Raw genomic sequence first — 20,394 nt, 5'->3', positions numbered from 1 at the left:
CCTACTGAATCTTTATCCCCCACACTCCCAGGAGCTGGGGTAAACAAGCCAGTGGTATCGCCAGCTGCACCCATTTTCTGCACTCAGGAATTCAAGGGGTGTTTTCAGCTGACTGAAGCATCATTTGATGTTCCCGAGAAACAGATTCCACAACCAACTCCAATGCATTTTGGCCCTGACCCAATTTATCTCAACAAAGGAGGAGAGAGGAGCCCTTGTTCCCTGTGTCCAAATAGCACTGGGGGCATATGAAGGCAGCGGCCCAGAAAGATCAAAACAGGCAGGACTGCAGACTTTTTTTTAAAGAAAAATATGCAAAATTGGGGGTGCTTTTCAACTTCTGGAAATTAGTGGTTTTTTTGGTTTAGTTGCTTTTGTTTTGAATATGACATTTTCCTCTCAGGCCTTAAAGGTACACAGCAATGCTGTATCAAAGAAAAACCAACACACACACCAGCATTCTCAAATCCGGTTCAGAAAAATAAGGAAGAGTGACGGTAAAATGAGGCCTATGATTAATGGTAAGTTTGTGAGTAAATAATCTCAAGGAGGCAAGTCTTTGCAAATGAAGAACAGGGGAAAAAAACACCCAAAAAACCAGTCTTAAAAATAACAATACAACCCTGGCTGGGTGCAGTGGCTCATGCCTATAATCCCAGTGCTTTGGGAGGATCACTTGAGGCCAGGAGTTAAGACCAGCCTGGGACACACAGCAAGACCTTGTCTCTACAAAAATAAAAAATTAAAATATTAGCTGGGCGTGGTGGTGCTGCCTGTAGTCTGAGCTACTCAGGAGGCTGAGACAGGAAGATCTCCAGGAGTTCAAGGCTGCAGTGAGTTATGATCATACCACTTGCACTTCAGCCAGGCCTGGAGCCACAGAGTAAGACCCAATCTCTATAAAATAATAATTATTATTCAAACTGCCCAAGAAAATGTCTGCATTTACTCACTTTTTAGACAAGGTCTCATTCTATTGCCCAGGCTGGAGTGCAGTGGCATAATCTTGGCTCACTGCAACCTCTGCCTCCTGGGTTCAAGCGATCCTTCCACCTCAGCTTCCCTAGTAGCTGGGACCGCATGTACCACCACACCTAAGTTTTTTTGTTTTTTTTTTTTGAGACAGAGTCTCGCTCTGTCACCCAGGCTGGAGTGCAGTGGCGTGATCTCAGCTCACTGCAACCTCTGCCTCTGGAGTTCAAGCAAATCTCATGCTTCAGCCTCCTGAGCAGCTGGGACTACAGGCGCACACCACCATGCCCTGCTAATTTTTGTGTTTTTAGTAGAGACAGGGTTTCGCCATGTTGGCCAGGCTGGTCTCCAATTTCTGACCTCAAGTGATCCATCTGCCTCGGCCTCCCAAAGTGCTGGGATTACAGGCATGGGCCACCGCACCTGGCCTACTCACCTCTTGAGGTGGCCTGTGGCAAATTTTATGGCTTTAGGTTAGCAAATCTGGAAGGGAAACTAGGGGCAGAGAGACCCTCCAATTATTTAACTCTGGTTTCTAGACAGCCAGTCTATCAGCCACCCCCACCCTCTACGAAACTGGCGAGGAAGTAAAGTGCAGACCTGTGGGGTTCCCAGGGTTGATTATGCAGAGCACCTTAGGGTCACAGTGGTCTTTGGCCTCCTGCACCGCCCGCCGGAGCTCATTCACATTCAGCGCCCAGCAGTTCTCCTCGTCCAGGTAGTAATTCACCTGGATGGCGTCGAGCTCAGAGATGACAGCTGAATAGAGGGGATATTGTGGGATGGGGATCATCACACCTGTCCGTGACTTGCCGCCCCCGGAGACGAGGATCTTCAGGATCGTCTGCAACAGAGAATTCACATCTAGAAAGCCAGCACTACTTCCCATCCCTGACCCAGCCTTTCACCCGTGGCCCCACTGCATGCCTCCAGTCCAACTCTGTGCAAGTCGCTTTACTTCCCCGAGTCTCAGTTTCCTCATCTGTAAAATGAGGGCAGCTGCGAGGAGTAAGCAAAATACAACATTCTAAAGTTCTCAGCACAGTGCAGAACGTGTAGTTAATGACTCAGTACTTAGGCTGGGCACGGTGGCTCACGCCTAAAATCCTAGCACTTTGGGAGACTGAGGCAGCCAAATCGCTTGAGGCCAAGAGTTCGAGACCAGCCTGGGCAACACAGTGAGACCTCCACCTCCCTACTTAAAAATTTAAAAATATTATTTTTCTTTTAAAAATATATATTTTTAAAAAGACTCAATACTTGTATTTTTAATACTTCTAAAATAGTTCCCACACTAGCCCTGTCTCAGAATTATTCTGACCCTGCTCCTGTAATCCTGATTCCCTATGTCAGGGGTGGGGCCCAGGAATGTGTGTTATCAGTATTAGTGCCCAAGGTTGGAAAGACCCCACCCCACACCCACCCCAACAGGGGACTCTTAAAATGGGATAAAATACCCATCTACTGCCACCAGGTGGCTCTTTGACCTGTTTTCCAAGCTGAGCAGGATGCTTGTTGAAGATTTCTGAGAAACCAGGCCATGGGATTCCTTTGGGGTATTGGTGGATGTGCCAGTAATTCATTGAATTAATTAGACAAAACCCTCTGCAGGGAGAGTCTCCACCTTAAACACGGGCATAGGTCCTTTTTCAGACTCAGTTCCTTGCTACAAAAATGCCTCGAGATTTTAAAGTACAATGACTTGATTCTTTCCGCTGAATCTTGTGGACACGCCCCCTTCCCTCCTCCAGGACCTCTTCCCACACTGGGCATTTCTGGGATTCAAGAGAGGCCTTGACAGCAGAAGGCAATGGAAGATGATGTGATTGGTAGCTGGAGCTCCAATGTTAGAGTCCCAAATGTCACAAGAACTGACTCTAGGCAGGTAGACCACTTAATGTCTCCGGGCCTCCATTTCCCATGGGCTCCAATAAGAGCTTAATGTGTAAGAAAAGCTTTGGGAAAGGAAAAAAGCACTCAACAAACAAGAGCCTTACAGGTCAGGAAACAAAGCCCCATTAAAGGAAGGGTTCAGACAGCACATGGCTCCCTGAGAATAGATGAGTTGACAGCACCCAGCACCATTCCAGGCCCTGGGAGGCGTGTGCAGAAAGGGACAGGCAGGCAACCAGTCCCCCACCCCAGGACTGCAGACTCCACCAGTCCCCCAAGCCCAGGACTGCAGGCTCCATCAGTCCCCCAAACACAGGACTGCAGGCTCCACCAGTCCCCCAAACACAGGACTGCAGGCTCCACCAGTCCCCCAAACACAGGACTGCAGGCTCCACCAGTCCCCCACCGGGACTGCAGGCTCCACCAGTCCCCCTCCAGGACTGTAGTCCACCACTTCCCCAAGCCCAGGACTGCAGGCTCCACCAGTCCCCCAAACACAGGACTGCAGGCTCCACTGGTCTCCCAAGCCCAGGACTGCAGGCTCCACCGGTCTCCCAAACCCAGGACTGAAACCTCTACCGGTCCCCCAAACCCAGGACTGCAGGCTCTACCAGTCCCCCAAGCCCAGGACTGAAACCTCCACCGGTCCCCCAAGCCCAGGACTGCAGGCTCCACCAGTCCCCCAAGCCCAGGACTGTAGACTCCACTGCAAGTAACTCCACTGCACTCCAGACTGCAAGTAACCACTGGCCCCAGCCCTCCCCGACCCCATCAGTAGCTGACCCCAGCCCGAGACACCTCCTTTTGCCTCCTGTGCCCCTCCCAGCCAAAATTAAAACTTAGGAACAGAAATCTAACTGCTCCACCTCCTTCTCCTTCAAACCCTTCAGTGGCTCCCTGTTGTTCTTAGCGCAATGACCCAAATCCTCAGCATGGCCTCTAAGGCCCTGTACTGGTGCCAGCTGCCTTGCCAGCCCACGCCTGGTAACTCCGACCCTTGCTGTGCACTCATCCCCCAGCATCTCCAGTTCCCAGCGCTCAGACTCCTGCCAGCTCTAGGCCTCTGCACACAGTGACCTTCAGCTCAGAGCACACCCCCTCTCCCAGTTCACTCCTGTGTGTCCCTCAGGTCGGTGTCTACTCGGCCTTCCTTGGAGACTTCCTGCCCCCGCTCCACCAGGTCGGAGTTCCCACTGCTCCTTCCCATAACACCCTGCCCTTCTCTACTGCAGAAGAGAAACTAAAAGCTTGTGATGTGCATTTATTTTTGTGATATCAGCTGGCCCCAGCACCTGGCACAGGAGGAACACCAGTACGTGCAGAACCACAGAAAGGCCAGTGGCTACCCTCGGGTGTCCCCCGGCTTCTCTGCAGCTGGACCTGCTGGCGTGCACTCCGGACAGAAATCGAGGCTGCAGTAGCGTCCAGGCTCATGAAGACTAAAAGAGGCAAAGACTGCAGGCTGCCAGGGCAGGGGGACCAGAGGGTGGCCACCCGTGCTGCCACCCTCCCTGCTAGCCTGACTCCCTGCTAGCCAATTCCAATGCTGGGCCCTAACAGGCAAGGCTGCTCTTCATGTGGGTAAACACCGGATAACAACGAGCCACCCTCACACGTACAGAAATGCCGTCACTAGCTCCCGTGGTCAGGTAGATGTTGTCGGGGTCCGCAGGCACACCGCCATCCCTCCTGGTGATGTAGGCAGCCACGTCTTCACGGATGCAGTTGACACCCTGGCTAGCACTGTAGGACCCTGTAAGACAGCAGGCAAGACAGTAACAGAGGCAGGATGTCTGGCTCCACAGGGTCAATATAATTAACATCCATATAATTAGAGGGATGCCTGTTTGGGGTGAGGGTCTCGGGTGGGGCCCAACTCCCATTGCTTTGGAACTGCGGCAAACTGCTTAACCACCTGTCTTGGCTTCATCCACCCACCCCTCTATCCATCCACCCATCTACTCATCCACCCACACATCCATCCACTCATCCACTCACTCACCCAGTACTGACTGAGTACCTACTATGCGTTACACATTATTCTAGGCCCTGGCTTCTACTCAGTCAAATGGTGTCCACAACTGTTCCACCCACCCTCCTCGGATTTATATGTGATCTGTGACAATGTCAGTCACTAGAGCTGGGATTCCCATGCCTTTACCATGGTTGCCTACACATGGTTCCATAGGACTTGAGAGAGTGGGCCAACACTTAGGCTCCAAAATAGCACCCCCTGGGCTGGGCACAGTAATCCCAGCATTTTGGGAGGCCAGGCAGGAGGATGACTTGAGCCCAGGAGTTTGAGACAAGCCTGGTCAATGTGGTGAAACCTCAGCTCTACAAAAAATACAAAATCAGCCAGGTGTGGTGGCATGCGCCTATAGTCCCAGCTACTTGGAGGCTGAGCTGGGAGGATCGCTTGAGCTCAGGAGGTAGAGGCTGCGGTGAGCTATGATGACACCACTGCACTCCAGCCTGGAGTGAAACCCTATCTCAAAAAAATAAATAAAAATAAAAACAAAAACCCCACATTAGCACCACTGGCCAGCCCCAGGCACCCAGGGCTCTGACCAGCATCAACCACAGATCCCTGGGACTGCAAGGTGTCCTCCAGCCTCCAGTCCCATGTGAACATACCCTCCCGCTGCCATTTAGGGTTGAAAGCCATTTATACTAAGTTCAAAAACAGGTAAAACTAACGAATGGTCCTGGAAGCTGAGCAGTGGTTAACTGCTCTGGGGTGGGGGTATTGACTAGAAAGACCCACGAGAGAGTGTACAGGGGGTTGGAAGCTCCGTATCCAGAGCCTGGTGGGGAGACATCAATGTGTGCATGTGTGAAAGGTATTCCAGCTGTACGTTAACATTTTTACCTCCATAAAAAAGATTTTTTTAAATGTCAGGCCGCTATTTAGGTTTTTGAAAATAAAATGGAAAGATGTATTTGTACAGGTGCAAGATCTCTCTGGAAGAAGACTCAAACTGCTGAGGTGAATTCCCTGTGGAAGTGCATGGGGGCTGGGGGTCAGATGTGGAAGGCAGATGTTTCATTGTATATTCTTTTAGATCTTTTGAATTTTACACCGCATTTAAAGAAAACCAGACTATTCCTTCTGTGGTTACTGCAAAAACCACCCCCAGGAGGCAGGATGGCGACTGGAAGTAGCAGATTCTCCTCTGGGGCCTCAGCATGCATCAGTCCAGGCCTGGCATCGAGGAGGAACACAGTCAAATGCTCTGAACTGGGGTCGGGCGCAGTGGTTCACGCCTCTACTCCCAGCACTTTGGGAGGTTGAGGCAGGCAGATCACGTGAGGTCAGGAGTTCGAGACCAGCCTGGCCAACATGGTGAAACCCCATCTCTAAAAAAAATCAGCCAGGTATGGTGGCAGGTGCCTATAATCCCAGCTACTCAGGAGACTGAGAAAGGAGAATCACTTGAACCAGGGAGGTGGAGGTTGCAGTGAGCCAAGATTGCGCCACTGTACTCCAGCCTGGGCGACAGATTGAGACGGTCTTTAAAAAAAAAAAAAAAGCCCTGAACTGGAATCCCCTAGCTCTGCCTCAGCCTCTCTGCGCAGCATTGGGCTCTGCACAGCTGTAAAAGGAACAGCCAAACCAATGCTCTAAGGTGCCAACTGGCAAATGTTAACTTGTGTCACTCTGGGTGGTGGGCATGGGCTTCTGTCATGTTATTTTGAGTATTCTAATACATTTGGAGTATTTTGTAAGTTTAAAAAAGGGTAGGTGCAGATGCTGGTGTTAGAGCCCTCCCCCAATAGGTGATTTAGTTGCTATTTCTGAGCTTCTGTAAGAGAGACCTTCTAGGACTCCTTGCTTCCCTTCACCCCTTTTCAATGCCCCACCTTCTCCTCCTCAAGGCCTCCCATTCTTCCTGCCTCTAAGAGCATCCACTTCCCTGAACACCCAGGCCTTCGCCCATTAGCAAGCCCTCTGCTTCTCTGAATGTTACTTCTGCGGGTCACAGACTTTCTACCCTTCCAAGGAGGCTCCTGGGTTTCTTTTTCTTCAGATCTCATGTTATGCTCCAAACCACACTGATCCTTCTAGGCTCATTTCTAGTCTGTCTCCAGGAGGCCTGCCCTAAAGATTCTGCTCCACCTCCAGCCAATCTCTCAGCCTATAATTTCTCCAGTTACTTTATTATTTATTAGTTTATTTAAGAGACAGGGTCTCACTTTGTTGCTCAGGCTGGTGTGCAGCGGCACGATCATAGCTCACTGCAGCCTTGAACTCCTGGGCTCAAGCAATTCTCCCACCTCAGCCTCCCAAAGTGCTAGGATTACAGGTGTAAGCCACTGTGCTGGCCCCTCCAGTTATTTTGTACAGAAGCAGCCCTGCCCTCCCCACGCTGACTCTTGACTCTTGGTTCCTCCAGGGCAGGGGCTGTTACCCGTTTCTTCTGTGCATTTCTCTCAGAGCACCTTGCCCACTGCGGGCTGCGCTCCACTACACCCTGCTGAGGACCCACTGCCAAACTCCCACCTCATCGAACACCACTGCCCTAGGGCCCCTTCATTCAGTCACATGGAGGTCCCAACTTTAGGGCCTTTGCACACACTGTTCGCTGGTCCGGCATGCATTTGCAGGTTCTTACTCATCCTCCCCATGAGCGTGAATGCCACGTTTCCCCTTAAGCTCTTCCTCTCCATTAGAGCCCCTCGTTATAATCCTGCAGCTCTCTCCAAGATCTCATGAGAACTAGTGATTACACATTCGTATATATTCTTTTTCATGTTTGTTTCTCCCAAATCTGATAGCTTTGTGAGCACAGAAGCTCCACCCACCTTGCTCACCAGTGTCTTTGGTGTCTAGAACACAGCCTGGTACGTACTCAGGGAGGGGCTAGACAAGGGCACACAGCTCCTGCCCCACCCCAGGCAGGTGCTAGGTTTTACCTCAACCCCATTGAGATCCAGGACAAACCTGAGAACCAAATTGCTCGTCAAACAGAACATAAATGAAGTTGCTGGGTGTGGTGGCTTATGCCTGTAATCCCAACTACTCTGGAGGCTGAGGCAGGATGATTGCTTGAGCCCAGGAGTTCAAGAGTAGCCTGGACAACAGTGAGACCCTATGTCTACAAAAAATGTAAAAGTTGGCTGAGTGTGGTGGTGTGTGCCTGTAGTCCCAGCTACTTGGGAGGCTGATACAGGAAGATTGCTTGAGCCCAGGAGGTCAAGGTTACAGTGAGCTATGATTGCACCACTGCACTCCAGCCTGGGTGACAGGGCAAGACCCTATCTCTTAAAAAGGAAAAAAAGAAAAAAAAAAAAAAAAACATGAAGCCCTGCTAAGAAATAAAATTTTTTTTTTTCTTTTGGAGGGGACAGAGTTTCACTCTCATCACCCAGGCTGGAGTGCAATGGCATGATCTCAGCTCACTGCAACCTCCACCTCCTGGGTTCAAGCAATTCTCCTGTCTCAGTCTCCCAAGTAGCTGGGATTACAGGCACCCGCCATAATGCCTGGCTAATTTTTGTATTTTTAGTAGAGACAGGGTTTCACCAAGTTGGCCAGGCTGATCTCTAACTCCTGACCTCAGGTGATCAACCTGCCTTGGCCTCCCAAAGTACTGGGATTACAGGTGTGAGCCACCACGCCCGGCCCAAGAAATAATTTTAAAGGGTAGGATAAAAACACATCCTGAGTGGCCAGGCGCGGTGGCTCACGCCTGTAATCCCAGCACTTTGGGAGGCTAAGGTGGGCAGATCATGAGGTTAGGAGTTCAAGACCAGCCTGGCCAATATGGTGAAATCTCATCTCTACTAAAAATACAAAAATTACCCAGGCGTGGTGGCACGTGCCTGTAGTACCAGCTACTCAGGAGGCTGAGGCAGAAGAATCGCTTGAACCCGGGAGGCAGAGGATGCAGTGAACCAAGATCGTGCCACCGCACTTCCAGCCTGGGCAACAGAGTGACACTCTGTTTCAAAAAAATAAATAAATAAAATCTCTGGATGAACTTCAAGACTTTGTATACATATTTAATAATCTCCCTGTGGGTCAGGGTGGCCATGGAGCATAGTGACATGCTCCATTTCTTTTTACTCCTATGGGCAGAAAAGTGCTCAGGCTGCCCAGAGCGTAGGTGACAGACAGCGACACCACTATGTCCCTGTCACGCGAAGGACCACACTGTCCTGCCCCCTGGAATGGGCAGGGCTTGTCTACAGCTAACAAGGGGCTTTAGCACACATGAACCTTCCTTGCAAGCCCAGGAGGTGGGTACAAAGTACTTCCTGGCTGAAGGATGAGAGAGACTCCAAGGACTCCTACCTCACCTGTGTTTATGAGGTCCTGGAACAGGGCTCAGGGTGGGTCCCAAAAACCATGAGGGCCAACTGGTCTTTTGCTGTAATACCCGACGAGGGAACTCACAGGGACACAGTCTCTCAGCCCCACTACCCCAGCTCTGGCTCACACGAAGTTGCAAAAACCTGTTGATGAGGCTTAGCACGTGGAACAAAAATCCGTACCTGGTCCCCAGACACTCGCATCAGACACACAAAAGGCACATTCCCCTCCCCCTGCCTCTCAGTTGGGGGCTTCCAGGAGTTTTAGGCCCATGGCCATGGGGTCTTTGGGAAACACCTTTGCCCTTGGGGCCAGGCAGAGGGTGCAGGGGGGAAAGGAGCCCGGAAGCCGGGCCTCTGGGCTGCAGGGCTGCTTTCTGCCAGCCTGTGGTTTAGGTCTTGGCACACAAGGCCCCAGCCCACACCCCATCCAGGCTGGCAGGTGGGAAAGCAAGGGGCAGCTGGCCCCCTCCTGAGAGAGACAGTGTCCAGACTCAGAGGGAGGGCAGGGGGGCCACAGCCAGGAGGGTAAGCACAGGGCCGTCAATAAGGGACGGAGCAGAAAAAGTTGGCAGGGGTGGCGGGAGATGGAGACAACAAGGGGGGCCACTCCCCTGCTGAGCAAGCCACCGGAATCTGTCCCCACCCTCAGCTCCACTTTCGGGAACATCAGGGCTCATATCCTAGGAAGACTCTAAGAACAACAGCAGTTTTCCTCAGGGCGAAGGAAGCCGGATTCCCAGCGTGGGTGCTGCATGAAGGAACCAGCAGAAATAAACAGAGGAAAGAAAATGACAGAATAAAAAGCTGGAGGCCCAGAGGCTGGAACTCCATCACCGCAGGGGAGGGAGAGAATCATCTTCACATCTACAGGGGCCAAGTTCCAGGTCCACTCTGTGGAGCCTGGTGCCACGTCAGGATGCAGACATTGGGGCATGGGTCCCTGAAAGGATGAGTGAGGGCCGGCTTGAGGGGAACACCATGAAGTACCAGGGGGTACTGGCACCATCAGACTGAAGAAAGCCAGAGAAAGGGGCCGGAGGGGTCCCAAGGTGCTTCCCTTCCCCAGCAATTGGCTGCCATCTCCAAGACAGTGCAGAGACATGTTCAGAGCTGGAGGCCACAGAGAGGCAAGAATGCTGAACAAAACTGAGCACTGCGTTTCTACCTGGCCTCCAGCTGCTGGGTGAAACCTGCTGTGACGAAGGCAGGCTCAGCTGCTGTCCAATGAGGCTGGCTCCCAGGAGGAGCACCCACACCCGGCATGATGCAGGCACTTGCACCTAAAGGTGGCACCGGCACCGCCTGCTTAATAAACGAGGCCAGCAAGGTGTGAGTGGGAAGAGGACGCTATTTTTTGTTTACTCTGTGTGCTGTCAGCCACCCACACACGTTCACACACCCATTCGCATGCAGGACCCTCCGCTTGAGGCTGGGGCCGCCTGGGAACACTCATTCATTTCACGCCTAGGGGCCTGGCAAGTTGGGGCCTCACCCAGGCTGTTCCCGCCACAAGCCTGCAGGATCCGCCGGGCACGTTTCTTAGCATCTTCTGGGAAGCTGGGGCTGTCCAGCAGGTTTGGGTAGGTGCATAGTGCCATCACCTGGGGGAACAAGACACAGGCTGAGCTCCCAGCACCCCCACTCCTAGAGCTCCAGGAGGAGCACAGAGGCCACTGGGAGGATGACAGCTCCCAGGGATGGGGCTGACGCAAGCCTCTCTGCGAGGACTCAGCCTGTGGGAGCTTGGGAGTGGGAGGGGAAGACGCTGGGCTCTCTGCAGCAGAAGGGGAGAAGTTGAGAGTTGGGATGCACTATGACCTGGGCTGCTGGAAGAGGAGCCAACGATCAGAATGAGGCTGCTACTTTGCCCCTGGCCCAAGCTCTTCCGCTAGGGACAGTGGGCTCACACACCCAAGGCACAATCAGGGGTTTGCAAAGCAGGGGGCAGGCGATGCCCAGCTGGGTGGAGCATGGCTGCAGAACCCCCTACTCCCAGCCTGAGCTCCCTCAACGCCCTAGGCCCCCTCCCCCTGCATTCCTCATCACCCCCTTTCCTCCCTAGATGAAAACTGGACCAGCTTTCTCTTCTCTGTAACAGAGAACATCACCCCAACCCCACAAATTAAGAGGATTAAGCAAGCAAATGTGTACAAAAGTGCTGGTAACCCCAGCTCGCCCGGCAAGTTGAGGCTGGCACTGAGGAGCCAAGCCAGGTGCACTGAGGGGGTCAGGACTTGTGGCTCTGACACCAGTGGGGTGACTTCAGCGAGCGCCTGGCTTCATGGAGCCCAGCTTCTCTTCATCTGCACAATGGGCACTGAGCTGGCCTGCCCACCTCCCAGGGGCACCTGCGCAGGTCAGAGGAGATGTGTGAAGGCTGGAGGCAGCTGGCACCAGGCTGGAGAGGCTGGGCCTGCCATGCACAGTGGCAGGGCTGGACCTGGGAACACGTCTCCAGCAAATAAGGCTGAGTAAGGCCTGTTCTGAAGCCTGCCGCAACTTAAACCCAGGCCCATGAGGGGACCTCTCCTGAGAGGCCACTCTCACTAGGCCCTCCCCTTCAAAGCTCACGCTCCAGGGAAGTCAGGGCCCTCTGGCCTCCTCCCACCTCATTTCCCTGGCAGAGCCACTCTGTGTGGTCTGATTCATTTCCCCTTCCTGGGCCCAGCATGGGGACTCTAACATCCAGGGCTGCTGGCCTGCTCCAAGGGTCAGCAGCAGTGGCCGTGGGAGGGAGGCCCAGTGAGCGCCCCTCAGACCAGGGCCAGCCTCAGCTCCTCTCTCTCACTGCCTTGTGACAACTCCCTCAGGGGCTGTGGGCTGAGCCCTCCCAGCCCCTCCCCAGCCCTCTGCCCCAGAGAACAAGGCAGGGAACAGGGAACTGGTGTTCTCGGGGCTCAACCTCCCTGATGGCCCTAGCCCATGAACCTTAACCACACACAGCACTGCATTTTGATCCAAAATGGGCCTCAATCCCAGTGTGGCTCAGGAGGTTGAGGCAGGAAAGGATTACTTGGGTCCAGGAATTCGAGACCAGCCTGGGCAACACAGCAAGACCCTGTCTCTACCAAAAATTTTAAAAATTAGCTGGGTGTGGTGGCATACACCTGTAGTCCCAGATACTCAGGAGGCTGAGGCAGGAGGATTGCTTCAGCCCAGGAGTTTGAGGTTACAGAGAGCAGTGATCATGACAATCGCACTCCAGCCTGGGCAACAGAGCAAGACTCTGTCTCTAAAAAAAAAAAAAAAAAATATATATATATATATATATGTGTATATATATATACATATATATATGTGTGTGTGTATATATATGTGTATATATATGTGTGTATATATATACGTGTGTGTGTGTGTATATATATATATATATAAATATATAAATATAAATAAAACAGGCCAGGTATGGTGGCTCACGCCTGTAATCGCAGCACTTTGGGAGGCCGAGGCAGGCGGATCATTTGAAGTTAGGAGTTTGAAACCAGCCTGGCCAACATGGAGAAACCCCATCTCTACCAAAAATACAAAAATTAGCCAGGCGTGGTGGTGCATGCCTGTAATCCCAGCTACTCAGGAGGCTGAGGCAGGAAAGTTGCTTGAACCCAGGAGGTGGAGGTTGCTGTGAGCCGAGAGCATACCATTGTACTGCAACCTGGGCAACAAAACAAAAACAAACCTGGGCGACAAAACAAAAACAAAAACGAAACCTAAATAAAACAAAACAGGCCTCAGTCCTTCTAGAAAAAGCTGTCACACACTGGGTCTCCCGCCTCTGTTCTGCCCTGGGGCATCTCCCACCCCACCGCCTCCAGCCCACCAATCCCATAATCCCACAATCCTGGCCCAGGCAGCACTCTCGAGGTTAGTGCTCAGACTGAAACATGGAAGCCGCCTTCTCCTGGAGCCTGAGGAGGGAGCTGGGTGCAGAGGCAGCCAGGGGTGCAGCGGCTCACAGTGGCCGTCCCCAATCTGGAGCTCCTGTGCTGGGTCCCAGGAGGCCTCTGCACTCATCGCCTCACCAAGGCCCGGCAATCTCCCGAGGCGGCGCTCTGCCAACTTCCACCTGCCCAAAGCCACCCAACTGGTATGCAGCAGAGCCCACACTCACACCCAGGAGGGTCTCAAGTGGGAAGCCACATCCTGCCCCCACCATGACACCTCCTGCTGCCCCCCGACGCCTCCTCCCAGCCCAGCCAGCCTTTCCCTGTCCCCTGGGCTGCCGCCTACCCCACCACTGCCTTTGCCCACCAAGTTCCTAACTCAGCTCCCAGGACCCCGCCATGTGGAAGAGTCTCCCTGGGAGGCTCCTACACCAGAGCAACCCCAAAACAGGTCTGGGAATTTTCAACAACCTCAGAAAGGCAGGAAGGAGGCTAAGGGAGACAGCCAGAGGGTATCAGGCTGGGAGGGCCTGGACATCGAGGGGGCAGAGGACTGCCCCTATGACGGCCCGCCCAGCCCAGGGCCCTGCCCTCCTGCAGCCTCTGCTCCTGGGGGCGGCTCACCTGCCGGAGGAAGGTGATTGGCTGCTGCCCCATAGCCTGGGCGTCCCCGATGTTGGCTCGGATGACCTCTGTGAATGGCTTTTTGATACCCTGGGCAGAGAGAAAGCAACAGGTGGTTACTTAGAAACTCTTAAACCCTGGATTCCAGAGGCCAGGCAAGGTTCCCGCAGGATATTAATAAACAGCCCTATTTTGAGCCTTACCAAGTATCTGACTTGGTGCCAGGCCTTTGACATGCCTGGTCTCATTTAACCTTCACAGCCACCCCATGAGGAAGAACTAGTATTAATCCCATTTGACAGATGAGGAAATCAAGGCTCTTAAAGGGTAGAAACTTCCTCAAGGTCACATAATTTTATTTTTTTGAGACAGAGGCTTGCTCTCTTGCCCAAGATGGAGTACAGTAGTGCCATCTCAGCTCACTGCAACCTCTACCTCCTGGGTTCAAGCAATTCTCGTGCCTCAGCCTCCCGAGTAGCTGGGATTACAGACGTGCACCACCACGCCCGGCTAATTTTTGTATTTAGTAGAGACAGGATTTCAACGTGTTGGCCAGGCTGGTCTCCAACTCATGTGATCCACCCACCCCAGCCTCCCAAAGTGCTAGGATTACAGGCGTGAGCCATTGCGCCCGACCAACATAATTTTATTACTTATTGTTACTATTTTGTAGAGACAGGGTCTCACTCTGTCACTCAGGCTGAAGTGCAGTGGTGTGATCATGGTTCACTGCATCCCCGACCTTCTGGGCTCAGGCGATCCTCCGCCTTGGCCTCCCAAAGTGTTGGGGTTACAGGGGTGAACCACTGTGCCCAGCCACATAACTGATTAATGTAAGTGCTGGGAATGAATATAAGTACAGGAAGACGGATTCCAAGGTCACTCTTCTTAACCACTATGCTCCTCCTCTGCCTCCCACTTTCCAGAAGGGCTGGAAGAGCTTTTCTGGCTGCCCAAGCATCCCGAACAGCTGCTGCTCCGCTGCCTGACTGCCACCACACAGGGAAGTCTAAAAGGCAGCTCCGGGCCAGATGTGTGGGAGGGAGGCAGGGGTCAGCAGCAGAACATGCCAAATGTCAGGCACACAGGGTCCCAGACTCCTCTGCATCCTGCCCCAGGCGCAGCTCTACCGCAATGGTCTAAATGACTAGCTAGGGACACTGAGGACACCCTCCCCATCGGAAGACATGGATCAGCAGGGAATCCTCAGGGTCATTTTCTTGCAACCCATTCTTTGCAGAATGAAAAATCTGGGCTGATTTTCACATTAAAAAAAAAAAAGCATCAGGGATTAAAAAGACTGACTGAAGAGCAAATCGAGGCCACTGCCTGAGCAATGTGTGTAGCACAGAAGAGAGATCACAGAGAGAAGTCCAAGACCCTTGTGACATCACTGGGGAGGTGACAGAAGGACACCATGGCTGCTGCAAAGGCGAAAGCAGAGCTTGACATAGAGAATTACAGGGACCTGGAAACGTGGGAATCCTGCACATTTCCCTGATAAACCCAATCAGCCACTGGGAGAAATGCAGTCAACAACAGGTTCAAGGACTTCCCGGGGCAGCTGAAAGGATTACCTGAAACAAACAGTGTGAAAGCCCTTAGCAGAGCACAAATATCATCTTACAAAAGCCGGCCCAGGAACAAGGTCACCAGGGTCACAGTGGGAGGAAAAACGGGCTCAGCAAGGTGGTGGCCACAGCCCGGGTGGGAGGGCCTGGCCTTTGTCCTGTCTCCAGCTGCCCCTTCCCCAAAGGTACCCCAAATACAAATTTTACAGATATAACTCTGTGCTTGTGACACTTGTCTTTTCTCCTTTTCATGCAATGTGTGAATAAAAGCAACTTTAGAAGACATGGCCTTTTCAAAATCAGTAATGTACACCTTAAGTAAAAACCAGTGGCTGGACGTGGTGGCTCACACCTGTAATTCCAGCACTTTGGGAGGCCAAGGCAGGAGGATCCCTTGAGGCCAGGAGTTCAACAACAGCCTGGGCAACACTTTCAAGTTGCCCAAGACCTTGTCTCTACAAAAAATTAAAATTAGTCAGGCATGGTGGCACATGCCTATAGCCCCAGCTACTGGGGAGGCTGAAGTGGGAGTATCACACTTGAGCCCAGGAGTTCAAGGTTGCAGTGAGCTATGATTATGTCACTACTCTGCAGCCTGGGCATCAGAGTGAGACCCTTTTTTTTGTTGTTTTTTTTTTTGAGACAGGGTTTCCCTCTGTCACCCAGGCTGGAGTGCAATGGTGTGATCTCGGTTCACTGCAACCTCCACCTCCCGGGTTCAAGCATTTCTCATGCCTCAGCCTCCCAAGTGGCTGGGACTACAGATAAGCGTCACCACACCCGGCTAATTTTTGTATTTTTAATGGAGATTGGATTTCATCATGTTTCCCAAGCTGGTCTTGAACTCCTGAGCACAAATGATCGGCCCACCTCAGCCTCCCAAAGTGCTGTGATTACAAGTGTGAGTCACCTCGCCTGGCCTGACCCTGTCTCCTAAAAACAACAACAACAAACCAGCGGGCTTGAGAGACAAAAGCAGCCGCTAAACATGTTTTTCTGGCCCTAGTGTGCCACCCCTAAGCCCTAAGCGAGGAGGCATGGGGGACTGAAGAAGATGCCCCGGAAGTGGCTCTGGACCATCATAAACAGGGCGTAAGTCCTACAAGCTATGTTTCTCGGGGAAGGGGGTCCTCTAAGCCCCTTGTGGCCCATCTGCTGAGTTCTTCAGTGTCTGGCCAACATGGATAAGGATTCTCAGTGGCGGCCAGGTGCGGTGGCTCATGCCTGTAATCCCAGCACTTTGGGAGGCTGAGGCGAGCGGATCACGAGGTCAGCAGATCGAGACCATCCTGGCTAACACAGTGAAACCCCGTCTCTACTAAAAATACAAAAAATTAGCCAGGCGTGGGGGCGGGCGCCTGTAGTCCCAGCTACTCGGGAGGCTGAGGCAGGAGAATGGCATGAAGCTGGGAGGCGGGGCTTGCAGTGAGCCGAGATTGCGCCACTGCACTCCAGCCTGGGCGACAGAGCGAGACTCTGTCTCAAAAAAAAAAAAAAAAAAAGATTCCCAGTGGCATCCAGACGCAGCCACTGTGTCTGGAGAGCCAGGGCAGCACTGCCCACTGCATGGGGGTACAGGCACTCTGGAGAGGCTCTGGCTGCAGGGGTGTGCAGCCCCCACGCTCATCCCACAGCCAGGATCCCAAAAGGTTGAGGGTGTGGGCAGTTACCCAAGCCTCTGTGTGCAAAGGGACGGGCCCGATCCACTGCTTGGCACTGGCCTGGGCTCCTGGCATGGGGTCCTTGCTCAGCCTGACTGAATTGTTGCAGACCCCAGGCCTAGCTCGCTGAACCTGGGTGATTTCTGGGGTGTGGATACAGCCCATTCTTCACAGGGAGTAAATCTGTCACAGTTGTGAGGCCCAGGAACCAACACACAGCTGTGGGCCCTGGGCCAGCCCAACACAGGGAGAGAATAACGCCTGGAACAGAGCCCTGAATGTTCCTTTCCCGTGCCCTCCCCCGCACTGCTCGACCAATGCAGGGCCGCTGCCACGAAGCCTGGGAACACAGCACCTCCATTCTTGGGTCTTGGTGCCTGCAGATCCCGGACACTTTGCTATGATGGATGAGCTGGGGGTCAGGACACTGGCTACCCTGAATGGGTGAAGAAACCAGCCCACCCAGCCAAGGGCCACCATGCAGAAGAAACTGTTCTGAGCACACTCCTGCATCCGGGAACTCAAGGTCTACATGGGACGGGAAATACCAAGAGCCCTGGGGTAGACTCCCAGAGTGACTGGTCCAGAGCCCACAGGCACAGCACCCATGGGAACCTCGCCCCTGCCCTGCCCTCAGGGCCCTGCCAGCTCAGAGGGACTAAGGAGCCGCAGCATCCTGATTCCTCTCACGGCATTCTAGAGCTACCTTCGAATCCACCTGCACATATCCCTCCCAGAGCCACCTCCCCTGTGCGGCACAGATGCACGGAAGGTCCTTCCCAGGGAGGGCTCCCCTCCCGCCGCTTTGGCTCAAGCAGGGATCAGGGGAGGGCACCAACCCCCCAGCTCTAGGGACGGCATATTTCATAGGGTGTTAGCAGGGAGAATAACTGTCCTCCCCAACCCACAGGCCTCACACCAGCATGAGGGTCAGAGGCGGATGGATATTCTAACAAGGCACAGCAAAGGAAACAATCAACAAAAAGGCGGCCCACGGAAGGGAACACCGTCAGCCTCCGCATCCGTGGCTCCAGCATCTGCGGACTCAACCAACCGTGGATCAAAAATATTCAGGAAAGGGCCGGGCACGGTGATTCAAGCCTGTATTCCCAGCACTTTGGGAGGCTGAGGCGGGTAGATCACGAGGTAAGCAGATCGAGACCATCCTGGCTAACACGGTGAAACCCCGTCTCTACTAAAAATACAAAAAAATTTGCCAGGCGTGGTGGCACGCGCCTGTAGTCCCAGCTATTTGGGAGGCTGAGGTAGGAGAATGGTGTGAACCCGGGAGGCGGGGCCTGCAGTGAGCCGAGATTGCGCCACTGTACTCCAGCCTGGGTGACAGAGCAAGACTCCGTCTCAAAAAAAAAAAAAAAAAATTCAGGAAAAACCCTGCACCTGTACTAAACACAAACATACAGACTTTTCTTGTCATTGTTCCCTAAACAATAGAGTTGAACCATTATTTACACAATATGTACTATGTATTATATGTAATCTATACAGGCTGTAAAGATGATTTAATTATACGGGAGGATGTGCATAGGTCATATGCAAATACTACGCCATTTATATGAGCATCCTTGGATTTAGGTATCCAAGGGAAGGCCTCCTTGGATACTGAGAGACAACTGTATTTGTAAACAAAATATCTGATAATGGGATCCTTATATCAAATATCAAATATATGCAAATAAGGAATTCATACAACTCAAGAAAAAAAACTGATTAAACCTGATGTAAAAATGAACAAAGGATGTGAAGAGTCTTTCCACAAAAGACACACAAATCGTCAACAGATAAATGAAAAAGATGCAAAACATCTAATCAAACACAATTCAAAGCCACAATGAGATATCATCTCATACTTGTTAGCATGGTTATTATAAAAAGTTCAAAGATCAGTGTTGGTGAGGGTGTGGGGAAAGGGAACCCTGCACACCACTGGTGGGAATGTAAATTGGTATAGCCATTATGGAAAACAGTATGGAGGTTCCTTGAAAAATTAAAAATAGAACTACCCTAGGATCCAGCAGTCCCACTGCTAGGTAGAGATCTGAAGGAAATGAAATCATTGTCTTGAAGAGATGTCCGCACGCCCTTGTTCACTGCAGCACTATTCCTAAGAGCCAAGATATGGAACCAACCTAAGTGTCCATCAGTAGATGAATGGATAAAGATATGGTACATATACACAATGGACTATTATTCAGCCATTTAAAAAATAAGAAAATCCAGCCATTTGCAAAAATATGGATGAAGCTGGAGGACACTATGTGAAGTGAAAAAAGCCAGACACAGAAAGACAAACACTGTATGATCTCACTCATATGTGGAATCTAAAAAAGTTAAACTAGTCTAAAAAAGTTGAACTAATAAAAGCAGAGGTGATAGCTGCCAGCAGCGGGGTTGGGGGAGTGCGTATGCGGCAATGTTGGTCAAAGGGTACAAACTTTCAGTTGTAAGATGACACATTTTGCAAGTTGTAACTTATTTGTGGGAGCTAAAAAATTTTAAAAACTGAACTCGTGAAGATGGAGCATAGAAGGATGGTTCCCAGAGTCTGGGAAGGGCAGTAGGGGTGGGTGGGGAGAAGTGGGGATGGTTAATGGGTACCAAAAAGTAGAAGGAATTATCTAGTATTTGACACCACAACAGGGTGACTATAGTCAATAATAATTGTACATTGAAAAAAAAAAGCTAAAAGAGTATATATAATTGGATTGTTTGTAAGACAAGGACAAATGCTGGAGGGGATGGATACCTCATTTACCCTGATGTGATTATTACACACTACATGCCTGTACCAAAATATCTCATGTACCTCATAAATAATACATCTACTGCCCGGGCGCGGTGGCTCACGCCTGTAATCCCAGCACTTTGGGAGGCCGAGACAGGCAGATCACAAGGTCAGGAGATATTAGCCAGGCATGGTGGTGTGTGCCTGTCATCCCAGCTACTCGGGAGGCTGAGGCAGAGTAATCCCTTGAAGTCAGGAGGCGGAGATTGCAGTGAGCTGAGATTGCGCCACTACACTCCAGCCTGGGCAACAAGAGCGAAACTCCATCTCAAAAAAAAAAAATTAGCCTGGTGTGGTGGCAGGTGCCTGTAATCCCAGCTACTCAGGAAGCTGAGGCAAGAGAATCACCTGAACCCGGGAGACGGAGGTTGCAGTGAGCCAAGATTGCACCATTGCACTCTAGCCTGGGCAACAGAGCGAGACTCCGTCTCAAAAAAATAGTAATTTTAAAAAATACGAATAAGTTATGGGGATCTAATGTACAGCATGGTGACTATAATTAATAATACTGTATTTTTCGGCCATGCACAGTGGCTCATGCCTGTAATCCCAGCACTTTAGGAGGCCACGGCGGGTGGATCACCTGAGGTTGGGAGGTCGAGACCCGCCTGACCAACATGGAGAAACCCCATCTCTACTAAAAATACAAAATTAGCTGGGTGTGGTGGCGC

At 51.8% G+C, this 20,394-nt stretch overlaps 1 protein-coding gene across 2 annotated transcripts in view; it reads right to left on the bottom strand.

Moving 5' to 3' along the window:
* Nucleotides 1-20,394, bottom strand: part of GPT2 (glutamic--pyruvic transaminase 2) — a 46,904-nt gene that overhangs the window by 19,810 nt on the left and 6,700 nt on the right. For both annotated transcript variants that reach the window (XM_055100071.2, XM_003819792.5), the window contains exons 3-6: nucleotides 13,689-13,778; nucleotides 10,676-10,784; nucleotides 4,485-4,618; nucleotides 1,573-1,816 (exon numbers count right to left, since the gene is read on the bottom strand). In XM_055100071.2, the coding sequence (XP_054956046.1) occupies nucleotides 1,573-1,816; nucleotides 4,485-4,618; nucleotides 10,676-10,784; nucleotides 13,689-13,778 (577 nt within the window). The remainder of the gene's footprint in view (nucleotides 1-1,572; nucleotides 1,817-4,484; nucleotides 4,619-10,675; nucleotides 10,785-13,688; nucleotides 13,779-20,394) is intronic.

The sequence above is a fragment of the Pan paniscus genome, chromosome 18 (genome assembly GCF_029289425.2).
Source record: "Pan paniscus chromosome 18, NHGRI_mPanPan1-v2.0_pri, whole genome shotgun sequence".
Lineage (NCBI taxonomy): Eukaryota > Metazoa > Chordata > Mammalia > Primates > Hominidae > Pan > Pan paniscus.
Note: the sequence above shows the minus strand (reverse complement) of the source record. Positions and strands in the feature narration are given on the sequence as shown.